Here is a 16,528-nt window from a genome sequence, read left to right as displayed (position 1 = left end):
ATCTCCCATTGCGGGGTCGTTAATGTCGTTGATTAACCAGACAGAGTATCAATAATTAACTGCCAACAATAAAAGGCCCACGCCCTCTGTCACAATGCTAACCCTTCAGCCTCATTTAGATTCATTTAATGAGGCTGCGGCCTGGAAAATATTCAGTGGCATTTACTCTGTGGAAAAATAGGAATCTAATGAAGTAGACACTTCAGATGTAATCAGAGTTGGCCTGGTTGCCTTGAAAAACTATTCAGTCACCAGTTTAGAAAAATATCAAGGTGAAAGAAAGCGTTCCAATCCACTTCCCCATTCTGTCACCTTTTACAATGACTTTCTCATTGTTTACTCACTCGGGTCAGGAATTAATATCTGCTAAATGTCACAGAATTCAAAAATCCATATTGCATTTCTATGTTTTAAAGTTAAAAAAAAAGACATCAACACGTTACACAGATTCTGTTTGAGAGGCAACAATAAAATGCATTTAAATCACACAAACAAATCTAGTTAAAATGTGCATTTTAGCAGTTAAGCATTGAGTTTCACACGCCGACTTTCTCTCCGGTCTATCTTCCTCCTCTTCCTCCTCTTCCTCCTCCTATACCTCTACCTGGTGTGATGGGAGGAGCCCCAGGTTATCGTTAATGATTCAACACCGGAGCTGCTGAGATTGACAGACAGAGAAAGAGAGAAAGACAGAGTGCTGTAATAGAGAAGTAAAAATAGTGAAAGCTGGAGAGCAGACATGGCGTTGTAAGAAGGGGAAGCAATGCCAGGGAGGCTGCATGTTTTTAATCTGTTCAGGTGTGTCTGGGGGTCAAGCAGATCTCAGATATTGAACACACAGCATATCTTACAGCTGAGAGTGGATCTTGGTGAGCAGTCCAGGGTGATTATTTGGCTCCTATGGTCCATGCGGCCTTTATAGGCTGGACAGACATTGATCTACTCTCCTGATCCACACGTAGCCTGCAGGTGAGTGTGACTCTGTTAACATGCCATTTTGACTGTAGCAGTTGGATGTTTCAGCAAGTGGATTAATGTCCTTAAAGTACAGGTTCTTACCTTTACAGACTTGTTAACAGCGGAATATGCCTTTTTTTCATGGCTTTGCTCATTGAGGTATTACAGTTGTTGCCATCACAAATCCATGAAGATAAAAGGTGATTATGTGCATGTGCCAGAAATCCCTAATAGCCAGTTAAGGAGTGCATCTTAAACACAGACTGCACACATGCTCTCTCCAGGTTTCTATTACAGAGCATCTAATGAGAATTCAGCTGTAGTTACACTTGGACATGAATTAGTAATGAGACAGTATGGAGTATAGGCTACCGCCTGTATCAGTGTATGGGGATCTGTACAACATGTTCAGCTTGACAAGCTGACACAAATACCCTTTTTTATTGTCTCTGCAAATGTCATTTCATTCATGGGAATGTCACCAGCCTCCAGTGATCAGTGTTAAAAATATGTGTCAAACTTGATAGTCTTTAAGAGGAGAAAAGTACCTGGAATTTCTCAATATTTCGTAGTAGTTGCATCCACAAAATAAAATAATAAAACACCCAATGTACAACAAGCAGCATGCAGCTCCTTATTTTCCAGTCATCCAGGGCTAAAAGAGTTAAACTAAGAGGGGGTTTTCTTCATCAAATGTTGACCAGCAGGTACTAAAGGTTATCATCCCAATCTTCCCTGGTTGTCTCTCTTTATAGCTGCAAGTTCCTCGAAAGATTGCAAATAGTGTTTGTCATCAGCTTTGTCTCACTCTGTGTGTGTGTGTGTGTGTGTGTGGTGTGTGTGTGTGTGTGTGTGTGTGTGTGTGTGTGTGTGTGTGTGTGTGTGTGTGTGTGTGTGTGTGTGTGTGTGTGTGTGTGTGTGTGTGTGTGTGTGTGTGTGTGCGAGAGACAGACAGGTGAATAAAACTCCTCAAGGCAAACTGTCTAGTACCTATAGTTACATATTTTTTTGTCGCCATTATGTTGTTTGTAAAAGTTTAATGACCATCACGCTTTGTCTTTCCTGCAGCCCAGGCTTATTAACTCCTGGCACTACAGTTGCAGTGTGTTGTGGACTGAACTTTATTATCACATTGTTGTTGATAGTGAATCATTGGTGTAATAGAAGATATCACATCCAATCTAGGCGACTGCTGTAAAGACGTTTTCTTTTCAAGGGTCCAATGTCACTATCCAACTCTTGTCAGTAACACCTTCCGTCCGGTCCTGTATTAAAGAAACAATCCTCTTTATTAGTGGAACAGGAGCCATTTTCCTTTTTTCCATCACAGTCTGTTGGGCTTTGCTCCGTGACTTTATGATTCGCTGTAACAATAGGTCTAATCTGTGAGCCGTCCAATGTTCAGGGTGAGGCAGCGGTAACTGGGGGTGGTCATGTGATGATGTGATGATCATCCGACTCTGGCTTTACTGATGTGTTTGTTTAGGATATTGGTTCGGTAACCCTGTGTTTGTATTGATTGTAATGTTTGGCATGCAAATATCTTTCCATTAACTTCTTAGTTAAGTTCAAATAGTTGAGGGGCCTTGTTGTCAAGGCTTTTGTGTACAGGTCATTTGACAAAAAGATAGCGGATGTGAAGTGTGTTTATCTTAACAATTCGATTCATTTGTGGCTAGGTTTGTTCCACTCTCAAACTTATAGGTCCCATATTGTAAAAAGTGAAATCTATATGTTTTTTTTTAATTTTATTATCAAGCAGGTTTACATAAACTGGTGCTATATAGACACTATGAAAGAATCAAAACGCTAAATCCACAGAGAAATGCACACAGCCCGTTTTAAGAAACTGTGTCTTTAAACGAGCCGTCAGGACTTCTGCACGGTTGTGATGTCACAACCACACCAAATATAGGTAGAAAGTGCTGCTACAGTGACGAGAGTGCAGATTCAGAAGACCCGGAAACGTTTCACAGAGCCTTTCAGACAGAGGTTGAATACAGGTATATCCAGACAGACAGTATGTAAAAATAAACTGCTTTTTGAACATTTAAGTATGTAAACCTCTGGTACAAACTCAAAATACACAAGTATGAACCTGAAAATGAGCATAATATGCGACCTTTAACACTACATTATACAGCAGAGGTTGTTATCACACATTAGTGTTGAAGCACACAAGCAGAGAGAATAAAGAAATACACATACAGCCTGCAATAAGTGAGCTGATGAGGAAGGATTTGTTTTATTTTGACAGGTTCTGTGCTGTGAGGTACACTCATAGATCTTTAGCACAAGCTGGTAGGGTGTGACAGCATTCAGAAAGCACCCTGTTGACTGTCTATCATTAGTGTTCATTATTCAGCGGGGCTCTTGCTGTGTGCAGGCAGTGCAGTAGAGTTCAGTGGCTTGTGAAAAAGGCATCAGCATAGTTACATGCAGTTGAAATATTATGTCTGTGAGTGCCCACAAATATCAGCATGTTTGGTACTGTATGGTTTGTTCAGATGCATCATTTAAACTCACCTGCCTACCCTGGATTGCACTGCAGTTTTTCTTCACTCTGTATGTATATCTATCCATCTATCTATCTATCTATCTATCTATCTATCTATCTATCTATCTATCTATCTATCTATCTATCTATCTATCTATCTATCTATCTATCTATCTATCTATCTATCTATCTATCTGTCTGTCTGTCTGTCTGTCTGTCTGTCTGTCTGTCTGTCTGTCTGTCTGTCTGTCTGTCTGTCTGTCTGTCTGTCTGTCTATCTATCTATCTATCTATCTATCTATCTATCTATCTGTCTGTCTGTCTGTCTGTCTGTCTGTCTGTCTGTCTGTCTGTCTGTCTGTCTGTCTGTCTGTCTGTCTGTCTGTCTGTCTGTCTGTCTGTCTGTCTGTCTATCTATCTATCTATCTATCTATCTATCTATCTATCTATCTATCTATCTATCTAACTATCTATCTATCTATCTATCTATCTATCTATCTATCTATCTATCTATCTATCTATCTAACTATCTATCTATCTATCTATCTATCTATCTATCTATCTATCTAACTATCTATCTATCTATCTATCTATCTATCTATCTATCTATCTATCTATCTATCTATCTATCTATTTATCTATCTATCTCTATATATCTTTATTCATTTGCCTGTTTCCCCCCCAGTAGTCATGGAGAAGCAACTAGAGGAGCTGAAGCAGCAGCTAGAAAAACAATGTATGATCAACGAGGAGCTGCAGAGGCAAAACAAAGACCTGGGTGAGTACAGTCATAACTATATGACATTATAGAATAACTTCACATGTGATCACACCCAATGTCACAGCTGGGTTGTGACCATATCCAGCTATGATATAGTAATAAAGGGCATAAAGGGCATAAAGTCACCACTAACAGAGAGGCAAAGTCCCTCCTCTCCAGCTTAACCACCAAGGGACCTTTCTCCAGAAACAATATACAGTAGTTGACAAATAATATTTGGATCCCATTTGAACTATACCATACCATTACAAGTATGCTGTTTTTCAACTTAAAAGAGGCAAGAAGTCGTAGAAAAACTTAGGAAAAACAGAAGCCACAGGGACTGGACTTACTTCAAGCACACTTGCACCCAGCAAGGGTGTAGTTAAGATGCCTTTATTGATTTAGGGCATTATCAAATATATAAGAATGCCTGTCTGACCTTAGTCATAACACAAGTATAAGACTGAAAATACCTAATTAGTAAGACTTAGCACACAGTAATCGCACAAGTGACGTCTTGATGAAGCTACGATACCTGTGCGTAATGTTACTCCCACGAGCAACGAGTCTTGTCACACACACTATAGCAGCACAGTCCTTGTGATGATGTTTTGTCCATTGAATGTCTCTCTGCTTTTATCCTCATAGAACGACGACTGCAGGAGAAAGAAAAAACTTTGCAGGAGCTGCATGGTCAATATCATGATCTGGGTAAAAGGCCATCACAGGCACCAGGGACAGGGACTTTGATTCAATTCTGGCCTTTGATTCAACATTCAGCTGCAACTATTTACAGTAGTTAACCCTCTTTTTGCGGTCCTCTGTTTGTCTGTCTCAGAATTTCCTCCTCAGAGCGGTAATGAGATCGACCCAGAGGTCAGGAAGAGTCGTGCGGCTGTTATTGCCTCGGAACCAATCCCCGAGACCCTGGAGATCGCACGCATGAGGGTCAAGAAAACTGCCAGGTTGGTAATCAGTGCTGATTACAGAATATCCAGTTTAAGTAAGGCTCCCATTGTAGTGAATCCTCTCTTGCACACGTCAAACACCTTAATAATGTATGATGGGTTTGCATGTTGTGTGCAACCCCCTGAAATTTCAATGACCTTAGATCAAGTTGACTTTTCTTACTTCCCATCATCAGTGAGACAAATCTCATCATCAAAGCCATCCAGAAGAATGACTTCCTGAGCCGTCTCGATGATGAGCAAACAGCCATGATGGTGGATCTCTTAGCAGTATTTAACTTCAAACCGGGGGATGACGTCATTAAAGAGGGCACTGAAGGAGACAGCATGTACATAGTAGCAGGTGCGGACATGTGTGTTTGTGTGTGTGTGTGTGTGCGTGTGCGTATGCTTGTGTGTGACTGAGGATTTCATTTAAAGTTCTAATGTTTAGCCTGATGTCTGTAGAACATTTTTAGGTCTGATGTACTATGGTCCGGGTCTGTTTATGCACTTATGTACTGATATCGCAAGACAGCTTTTCACCTTGATGAGAAATATCTTGTCACACCTCTTTTTTTCAGGTTCTATAAGGATGTTTATTTTCAGCCGTCGACATCGTACAAACCTCCATAGCAACAGGAAGGCATAGGTTATCTATGTTAAATTCAGATAACATTACGTGCATTTGAGTTGTAGATACTTAAAAAGTTACAGAGCAGCAACTCCTCAGTTCCCATGACAACCGTTGCCAAGAAAGGAAAGAAGACACTTCTCTATATTTACCAATGTTACTGGTTCGATCTGAAATATGTGCAAAATTAAACACTTGATGTTAGGACATCATCTGTCCATTTTAGAGAGGGGATGATTTTTGATGCAGATTGAAAGTAACAGAAAACCCAGCCTGTAAGCATTTGTGTCCCTGAAACCTCTCCATATTCACCAGCTTTATTAGTTATGATCTGAAAAAAAAAAATGATGGTAGCATGGCATCACTGAATTATCTGGCTGTTAAATGTAACGCAACACTATTTCAAAATACGATTTCCGGGTCCAAACGCTCGGTAGAAACGAAACAAACACAACGGCCGAAAATGTGAACAACTACAACCCCCTCTAACGTCAACACCTTTTTCATTGATAAGAAAGACGTTAAATGATGAAACTCAGATCTGGTTAAACAAAGGGGAACAGGGCACTGCGACATTGTAGAAATACAAGGCTTGGACCGGCTTGGACCCGTAAATCCTGTTTTGAAAGGGCGTCACGTCACTTCTTAACAGCCGGATAGAGAGGGGATACATTTTGTGGCAGACTAAAAATGACATTTACTAGGGAGAAAGAAACGATCTGAAATATGTGCAAAATTAAACACTTGATGATAGGACATCATCTGTGTGTTTTAGAGAGGGGATGCCATTACTGCAACGTCAGTGTCAGGGGACTGAGTTATGATTCAAGACCTGCAGAGGCGTGAAGAATCATCCTCTTATCAACTTCCTCTTGATTAGACATCAGTTCGTCAACCACATGGGATCTGCATATTGTCCTCTGATGATTGAGGGCACATTAGCATAATTTGTCGGGATAGTAAGTTTACATTTTTTTATGACTCATGCAAGAAGCCTAATATAATCTTTATTCAACATAGATAATGTATGCCTTTTCCAATTTTAACATGTTTTCACTGTGTCGATGACTGAAAATAAACCTACTCAATCCTTATAGTACCTAAACAATGAACTGACTACATTTCTTCGCCTTTGAATAATGTTATTGAACCAGCTGTGTAAACTTCAAATTTATGCCAAATGGGGTACAATTTCCTTTGTATACAGTTGTTGCAAGGTTTCCTTGCCAACGGTTGTTATGGAAACGCAGAAATTACTGGCATCTCATCTCATCTCATCTTCATCCGCTTATCCGGGGTCGTGTCGCGAGGGCAGCAGCTTTAGCAGGGGACCCCAAACTTCCCTTTCCCGGGCAACATTAAAATTACTGGCAAGCGTCAGGAAATAAAGATGCTACCACTACTAGTATATATTCTGATTTTGATGTCATTGTGTCTATTAAAACAATACTTTTGTAATTTTATTTGCTGTTAAGGGCAAATAAGCATAGTTTGTGGGGACCATAGTACATCATACCTAAAAATGATCTACAAACATCACTCTATCATTTAATGGTACTGGAGGGTGGGCTACGTTTCTCATTTTCTATGCCCCGTCCAAGAATCTCCTCTTAGACTAAAAGCTCTCTGTTGTGATTTGAAAACCTGTTATTTAAAAAAAACATCAGTACTATTACTTATACTTATATCATATGCTGAAAATATATTTACAATATATACACACTTTCTTTACCTTCCACCTTTTAGTCGGTGAGCTTCGTGTCACCCAGGCAGGCAGAAACCTCCGCAGCCTAACCACTGGTGATGTGTTCGGGGAGCTGGCCATCCTGTACAACTGCAAACGGACAGCAACAGTCAAAGGTCAGTCCCTGTCATGATGCAACCTGGAAGTACATGCAGGTATAATAATGATATTTCAGTTGTCTTTAATTCAAGTCCATAACAGCCCCTTGCACTCTTTTCTAATAATAGGAAAGCCACACTTCATAGTCTTTTTTCATCTTTCACTTGTTGCAGCAAAGACAGCAGTGCGTCTGTGGTGCATGGAGCGACAGACCTACAGGACGATCATAACCAACAAGTCCAAGAAGAAACGGGAGCAGCTCATGGGCTTCCTGAAGACGTGAGTTTAGAAACTCTGCAGCAAGTAATATCCTGTTTGATTTGGTGGTGTCCTCTTATGTCATTTTCATGGCTTAGTGGACCATATAACAACTATATCTAAATATGTTTCGTATGCTGTCACAGGTCACGCACTCTGAAGGACCTGAATGATGTCCAGCTGTCCAAAATCATCGACTCTATGGAGGAGGTGTGTTCTTAGATGTCCCACTGTGGACTTGTGGAGTGCTACAAGTGACTGTTACTCATGTGAAAACACAGCAGAAGTCAAAATATGGAGTACGGACAATCCTGTACACTGCCAGTGTGCCCTTGAGCAGAACACTAAACCTCCACCTGTTCCTTAGATGCTGATATAGTTTATGTTTATCAGCATCTCAAGTGTAATATTTGTGGCTTTGCTGTCCTGTAGACCTCAAACTTTAAGACAAATATTTGATTTGTCAGTCTATGGAAATGATCTTTATTTCTCTATTCGTTTTGTCTGGTTTGCCTCAGGTGAAGTACCAGGACAAAGATGTTATTGTTCGAGAAGGAACAGAAGCAAACACATTCTACATCATCCTTAAAGGAGAGGTACTGTGGTGTCTAATTTAAAAAAAAAAAAAAGTCAGTGCACTGCACCAGCTGGTGTGTGTATACAGCACACATACGCTCTCATTATCTCTTCCTCCCTCCCACGCGTGCTTCCTCCTCAGGTCCTGGTGACTAAGAATGTGAGTGGACACCAGAAGCAGATTCGTAGGATGGGAAAAGGGGAGCATTTCGGGGAACAGGCCCTTATACGGTAACCATGGCAACACAACACACGCCTGAGGGCATCTGATGGAGCCTACTGCAACATCCGCTGCTCTGTGCACCATCTTTTTTCACAGCTGTCATCTCTGACATTATGGTCACAAAATATCAATCAATCAATCAATCAATCAATCAATCAATCAATCAATCAATCAATCAATCAAGCAATCAAGCAATCAAGCAATCAAGCAATCAATCGTGTCCTCATTTAGGGTCCTAGTGGCCTGAATGTAGAAGCTCCTCCTGAGCCTCTCAGTGCTGTCCTGGTGGATCTAGTACCTTCTCCTTGACCTCAACAGGGGGAAAAGGCTGTTATCTGGCTATCTATCTATTATCTATCTGGGTGGTTCGGATCTTTAAAATGCACTGTACTCAACATTCAGAACATTATTAGAGCAGCTGCAGCAACAACTATTTTCTGTGAAATGATACAGTGGAGTCACTCTCGCTCTGTGTGTAATCTGAGTTTCTCTGTTGTTTGTTCTGATAGACAATCTGGCCGTGTGTGCGTGTTAGTGCATGTGGCATTGTAAAAACATCGGTATTTCACATACTTTACTTTACTTTACATTACTGTATGCAATCGACAGAAGTACAGAGTAGGAAATTCCAAACATATTGCAAATTAAACAGTTAAAATCTTTTTTAGCAAATTTGTAGCTGGTGCTGCATAAAAACACAACTAATTAAGAGATATTGTATAATCTACGGTACAATAAAGAGTCATTGGCTTTATTACATAAAGAGAAGAAGAAGAAGAATTCCCGCAAGGGGAGATTCAATTTTTTCACTCTGTTATTAAACATGTTACACACACACATGCACAAACAGGACCTATATACATGCAATTAATGGAGAGATGTCCGAGCGAGGGGGCTGCCAAATAGATCGGCGCCCCGAGCAGTTCGGTGCCTTTCTTAACAGCACCTCCGCAGTGACCAGGAGATGAACTGGCACCTCTCCAGCCACCAGTTCACACTCAATGCATGGTCCACACAGTTCCCAGCCGAGTCACCTACAGACTGAACTCCTACCAAGGTTGATATCAGCTTTTTATTAAAGGCAAATGCGTCCCGGTTATTGTTAAGATGCAGATTTGCGTAACAGAAAGATCAATGAATAAATAAATAAATTTTACTTTTTTTAAATTAAATTACTTTTTTCGTATCCACGTATATTAATGCGCTTTAAAAGCCGGAACAACAAGAAATCATCTGCCGTAGCTGTATTAATTAAGTTGATTTTTTGTAGCTTGATTAAACTTTCGATATGCAAGATGTCATCGAGGTCAAGCGTGAATGCAAAGCTTTTCCAGGAAATTCAACAATCTACCCTCAAAGAACAACTGTTCACAAATGGCCTCCTGTAACTCCAACGACTGTCGTTAAGACTCAATAGAGCATTAACAAAGTAGAAACCGACTTCCCACCAACGATTGTCACTCAAACGACGGTCGTTGGCACTTGGAGCACAAAGGGTTCCAGTGACATCAACGGCCTTGTGAGAGGTTAAATACCTGGATCTCCACACCAGACATTTGGGCCGGACCACAGAAAAATTCCCACTGAGGTGTTGACAAATGCATGTACAGTAATGATATACAGTTTTTCTGAGTTCACATGTGCACTGTTTTTCCTCTTGCAGGGAAGTCTTGAGAACTGCAACTTGCAGTGCTGACGGCCCTGTTACCTGCTTCTCCATCGACAAGGAGTGAGTGTGACTCGACACTAAATTGATGTTCCTCTTAGGTCGGGCTGTTGCTCCCAGGGAGAAATTGTTCTCTGTCACCGTAGCCTTGTTTGCACTGTTTGCTCCTGGATGTGTACTTTCTCTGATCTACACAGTTTGTCTAACGATTCCTTTCTCTTCAGGGTATTTGAAGAGACAATTCCCATAGAACACCTCGAGCTGTTTGACGAGTACGTACGACACAACACATCTCGTTTTATAACCAGGAATCTTTAAAGGGTTGAGTGAGAATAGTCTAATGTGTGATATAATCATGCATTATATTTGTTTTTTCTTTTGTTTCTTTTTAAACTCCTAGCTCCAAAGTGCTGCAGGAGGCAAAGGCAGCTCCAGAAAACTCGAGGTGAGTGGTTGTGGAAGATTACAAGGCTCGGTGGATGCAGCCTGAAAGATGTGACACAATCAATTTGAATCACACACATGAGTTCCTCGAAATTTAATGGCATTAGTTTAAAGTTCTCCGTCTGTCCCGGTTAGTCCCGGCTCCACTCTGAGGTTCAAGGACCTGGTCCCTATGCAGTATCAGGAGGGTCGATACCAAGGAGATCCGGTCACGCTTGGAGTTGGAGGGTTTGGCCGTGTTGAGCTGGTGAGTGTATTTGTGTGTTTCTTGTTGTAATAGCACTGTTATTTGCTGTTTTTTTTTTCTCTTTAAATCCATATGTGGATTGTTGTCATCTCTTTGTGTCTGTAGAAATTATTTTTGACCATGTTTTCTTCTGGTTAAAATACATTTGACTGAACCCCAGTCACATAAACGCAATTGTGGATTTATGGATTAAAAAGAAAAAAAAATCAATCAGGGACGAGGGAAAAAGACGCATCTCTGCTTTTTATAAATGCATCTCTTCAAAAATGAAAAAACACATATTCATCCCACTCTTCCCTAATCATTTTCATACAATCCTTAAAGTGTATTCCCAGCACAAAATCAATCACCCTGTGTTTTTTTCGGCACTTAAGTACATCAAATAAACCATCGAGACAGTTCTTTTGTGTAACAACTATTAATGGAAAAATACGGGAGAGCTGCCAACAGCCAGACGTGTCTAACACTGATTAGCTCTTGGCAGCAAAGTGAAGGCATTAAAACAGCTTTTTTAAGCACTAATACTGCTCAAAATAACAGCAAACCTCTGCAGCAGCATGATAAGTGTACCTACACATAAAACAAAGCATCAACAACGTAGTGCGGGAGCCCAGAGTTTATTAAAAAAGTGTTTTGAAAGACTTACCTACTGGCCCCGGTACCAGCTCCTCTCATAGTTAAGTTCATTCAAGTCGATTAGCAAAGTCAATCCCAAAGGAAAGAGCCCACTGGTGCTTTGTTTTCTGTGTAGGGACTCTTATCATGCTACTGCAGAGGTTTGCTGTTATTTTTAGAAGTATTAGTGGTTAAAAAAGAAGTTTTAATGTCTTCATCGTACTGCCCTGAGTTAATCACTGTTGGCAACGTCTGGCTCTTAGCCACTCTCCTGGATTTCTCCGTTAATAGTTCAACCACGTCTTGATGGCTAGCCAGAGTATGCAGGAAGTTGCCGTAAAAGAGTTCAACCTATAAATAATAGTCTAGAGTATAGAAATAAAAAATATGAATACCATATTCAGGGAAAACACATTTCCATTTTACTTTTCAAGTTTTACCAAAACTTTCTCCTGTTTTTTCTGTTTCAGTTGAATTAATCTATCAGCTAAATTGTGCGTTGAGAAATTGGCTGTTGGGGTTTAAGATTACTACTGCCATCCAAATATTCATACAAACTCAAGACATTTAGCCCTTATAGTTTAGTGACGATCATTGTTTTGCTGTCATTCTAAGATGACCACAGTGAATCATGGGAAATATTACGCCATGAAGCGAGTCAGCAAGAAGCACATTGTTTCCAAGAGACAGGAAGAGCACATGTTGTTTGAGAAGAAGATCCTTAAAGCCATCCAGTGTGACTTCATCGTCAGGTATCCGTCTATATATGAATGAATATAATGTACGGAGAACTCGGAGGTGTCAGTCGGTCTTTAATCCTACGTTCCCATCCTCTCTCTGCAGACTTCATGCAGCTTTTAAAGACACACGATACATCTACATGGTCATGGAGTTCTGTGCTGGAGGAGAGATCTGGACCAAACTCAAAGAAGTGTGAGAAAACACAGACAACGACTCATTTCTTTTTTTAGATGTTTGTTTGTTCAAGCAGAATATTGTGGTGTTACACGGGTATTCCTCATTGTAAACCAGTGAGATATTATAAAAGACAGGATGTTTTATTTCCCCACTGCTGCACAATTCTGTGATACTTTAATTGGTAAGAAAATGTGATTTATTGCTATTTAAACGTATTGAAAGCATATTTAAGCGAGCAAAGGGGTCGGTTGGAGAGGTGTTCGAACCGTTCATGTCCCTGTGATTTCAGAGGGCGTTTTGACGAGCCCATGGCTACGTTCTGCACGGCCTGTGTGGTGGAGGCCTATGCCTACCTCCATAAGAAGAACATCATGTACAGAGACCTGAAGCCTGAGAACCTGATGCTGGACGTAAAGGGCTACGTCAAACTAGTGAGTGCTTATCTACGTATGTGCGTCCATTTCTGAACTCTCTAAACTCACTTTTGTTGCTGCTGGTATGCAAATTATAAAGTATCTGTGTGTGTGTGTGTGTGTGTGTGTGTGTGTGTGTGTGTGTGTGTGTGTGTGTGTGTGTGTGTGTGTGTGTGTGTGTGTGTGTGTGTGTGCGTGTCTCTCTACAGGTGGACTTTGGTTTTGCCAAGGAGTTGGTGCGTGGTGAGAAAACCTACTCATTTGTGGGTACTCCTGAGTACATGGCCCCAGAGATCATCAAGAACCAGGGGCACGACTTTGCGGTTGACTTTTGGTCCCTCGGCGTCCTAATCTTTGAGCTATTGGTGGGAAGGTAACTCCAATACTCCTACCCTTATTTAAAAACAAGAATTTCTGATGTCATATATGGTTCATATCAGACAAGCTTATAATAATAAATGACCTACGGTTTTCATTTTTAAGCCAAAGAGTGATTCAATGATTCAGGGATTTCATGTCACAAGAGAGTCACACAAATGTTAACCAGTAGATGGCAGCAGGGAAATATGTCTGACACAACCCAGAAGCTGTTCAGGTTACCCAACAGCAACTCGACTGACTGCTTGTCCAAACATTAATCACTCTTCTCTCTTTTTGACCTGTCAGCCCTCCCTTTTCGAGTTCAGAGCCTCAGAAGATTTATGCCAAGATTTTGGACGGTGTGCCCAAGTATCCACCGTACATGAGTGAGGCAGCCAAGTCCATCATCAGCAAACTGTGCAGGTGAAACATATAAACTGACTGCATTTTGATCACATACTGATAACGCTGTATTCATTCAAAAATGAACTCCCTGTTCCCTGAATAACTTTTGTCATAAAATAGAGTTGGATTATGTTTATGTGAAAATGACAGAGACTTGAGTCTATCTGAGATTATTAATTATGGAAAATACTGTAATCTGCAAAGTTTTTTGAATGCAAAGCTCTTGAAAAGTGAATCTCGTGAAAATATAGAAGGTTGGATGTAAAAGTCATCTGTGTGAATGATGTCTCGTGTTTTTTGTGTGTAGACCGCGGCCGGGTCAGAGGTTAGGAAACACCAAGAATGGAATCAAAGATGTCCGGCATCACAGGTAACCATGGCAACACGTCACATGTACGGTTGTTATTTAGTTAAAATGTGTGTGATACCTCGTGATGCTTGGTTGAACACAGGTAGTATTCACTAGTTAGTTTTATTTGATCAAGGTGTTTATTTTCTTGCCTTTACAGTTTGAGCTTAAGAGTGTGAGTCATATCTCAATATGTTTGACCTGTTGTCGCTCTCCTCTTTGCCTTCAGGTGGTTCAGCAGTATGAACTGGCACAAGCTGCGTGTGGGTCAACTTGACGCCCCCACAGTCCGGCTCATACGCAAGGCAAGTCAAACCACTAGCTGAGTTTTTATGTGTGGTTTTAAGAAAACAGAGCATGACTCACTTCCAGTCATTTTAAAAACCCTTTCGAACGTGTTTTCAAATCTTCAGTACCTGTTAAAACACTGAATATGCATCACTGAAGGTGCAACAATCAAAGTTACATTTTGGAATCAAACATCCTTTGATATTATTTAATAGGAATTTAAGATTTGTTCACACAAAATATCTCGTATCAAATAAGCTGAACTGTCCAACCATAATGCGTGTTCATGTCAGCTTAGCCATAACGGTTCGCATGGTATTGTACAAAAAGTTATGCACACTTTTTCATGTGTATGAGTGAGCCTTCTGCGCAATGGGACGTCGGAGTCACATATTTTCTATCTTATTTTTGGAAATCCAATTTTGGTCCACTGAAGGGGTCGTTCATTGTTTACCAAATGTCTAATGTTGATAACGTAAGGGCTGTATAAAGTCCAAATGTGGCCGTAGACTAATTTTAGACTACTTCTATAATAATCAAACATATAACATTCGGATTGAAAAGGTTGGTGTCTGCAAGAGTCTTGCCCAAGGACACAACAATCATGACACACGGCAGGGCAGGGATCGAACTGCGGACCCCCCGGGCTTTGCCCCTCTACAACCTGAGCCACAGCTTAGCAACTGCAACTATAGCAACAGGTTGTTTGCTACTAGCAGAGGTGCTAACATTAGCTTGTTGCTCCTGACCTGCATTTTCTGGCTCGGTAGTATTTGACTGTTGGAGAGGTCTGTGATAATAAGGTGGATGGGCTACCATGAAATTATTTTCCACAAATTGCATTTCCAAATAAAACTAACGGATAAATGCAAAAATACGTATATTCATATATAAATAACTTGATTATTCAAAATAAACCAGTTAATAAAAAAAGGAAAATGTAAAATAACAAATAAAACATCATTTGGACGTCTATAACATGTACATTTCCTACACCGGTCATATACCTCCAAATAAATGTAAACCAGATCTGTACCCGTACCCAGAATTGGTCATGGACCGATGGACCCAATACAGACATGATCTGCACGTCTATCTGACCTCCAATGTTTAGTGGGAGTGGTCCTTGTGCACAAGCATGTGTATTACAGAAGCTGTTTAGGAACCAAAACTCGTTTGAAGGTTTACGAAAAGATGGTCTGGGTTACAATAAGCACATTTGGTACGTAACCTTCATGCAATATTAGTTAAGTACGTACTTTACATGAGAAAAAGTAAGTTAAAATAATTCAGTCGACTTTTGCTTTCATGTGGGACACAAACAGTGGTCTCCTGGGTGAATGTTTGTGGACCTATCCATCCACCCTGACCTCCCTACATCCTCTTTGTAGCCCGAGGCTCCAAGGCAGCCCTGCACATCCTGGCTCATGATTAAATGGGTTATTTATGAAATAAATAGTGCATTCATTTTTGTAGATACGATAGGAACAGTAAATAAAATCAGCCAGGTTCTTGTAGGACATCGTTATTTATAGTGAGAAGCTGAACAGGTCGTCACGGCCTTTGACTTTAGAGCTTCTATTTCCATAGAAGAAAAATGCTGTGAAGGACGGACTGTTTCTAATGAGTCATGGTTTCACAGGATTGTGATCAAATACATCCGCAATTTTCAATTAACTATATTTTTTTCCTCGTTCAGGGCCCCTGCTACATCAACTTTGATCGTTTCCCTCTTGATCAGACGAAAGCGGAGGAGGAGTTCTCTGGTTGGGACCGTGACTTCTGATATATTTGACAGAGGATCAAGAGTTGCCCACATCACTCAAATATGGAGCCAAATCAAGAAAATGTCCTCAAAACATGACGGTGCCTCATATCAACAAAACATAACTTTTCATCCTAATTTGATGATTAAATTAGAGTGGAACTGCAGGGAATCATCGCTTCCCAAATGTTTATGAAAGCCTCTCTGTTGCCATAGAGAGACAACCATCAGGATGGAAAAGGGACAAAAATATGAGGAGGTGCTGGGACAAGATGTTCCCAAATCTAGTGCAGGAAGTGTTAGTAACATCATCCGTACAACACTCTTCACTCATTAGAATAAAACATGGGTTGATGTGCT

The 16,528-nt window shown here is 40.5% G+C and overlaps 1 protein-coding gene across 1 annotated transcript; it reads left to right on the top strand.

The window, feature by feature from the left end:
* Positions 1-4,144: 4,144 nt before the first annotated feature.
* On the top strand, positions 4,145-16,189 carry prkg3 (protein kinase cGMP-dependent 3; the record flags this gene model as incomplete). Its single annotated transcript, XM_083934626.1, has 21 exons — positions 4,145-4,232; positions 4,866-4,928; positions 5,056-5,182; positions 5,362-5,528; positions 7,545-7,658; positions 7,815-7,920; positions 8,046-8,109; positions 8,418-8,495; positions 8,618-8,706; positions 10,362-10,427; positions 10,589-10,636; positions 10,765-10,809; positions 10,944-11,055; positions 12,286-12,422; positions 12,514-12,603; positions 12,878-13,019; positions 13,211-13,374; positions 13,668-13,784; positions 14,074-14,136; positions 14,345-14,420; positions 16,103-16,189. 21 exons carry the CDS (start codon positions 4,145-4,147, stop codon positions 16,187-16,189), a joined length of 2,043 nt encoding a protein of 680 aa, XP_083790752.1.
* Positions 16,190-16,528: the final 339 nt, after the last annotated feature.

Source organism: Echiichthys vipera (genome assembly GCF_963691815.1).
Source record: "Echiichthys vipera genome assembly, chromosome: 19".
NCBI lineage: Eukaryota > Metazoa > Chordata > Actinopteri > Perciformes > Trachinidae > Echiichthys > Echiichthys vipera.
Note: the sequence above shows the minus strand (reverse complement) of the source record. Positions and strands in the feature narration are given on the sequence as shown.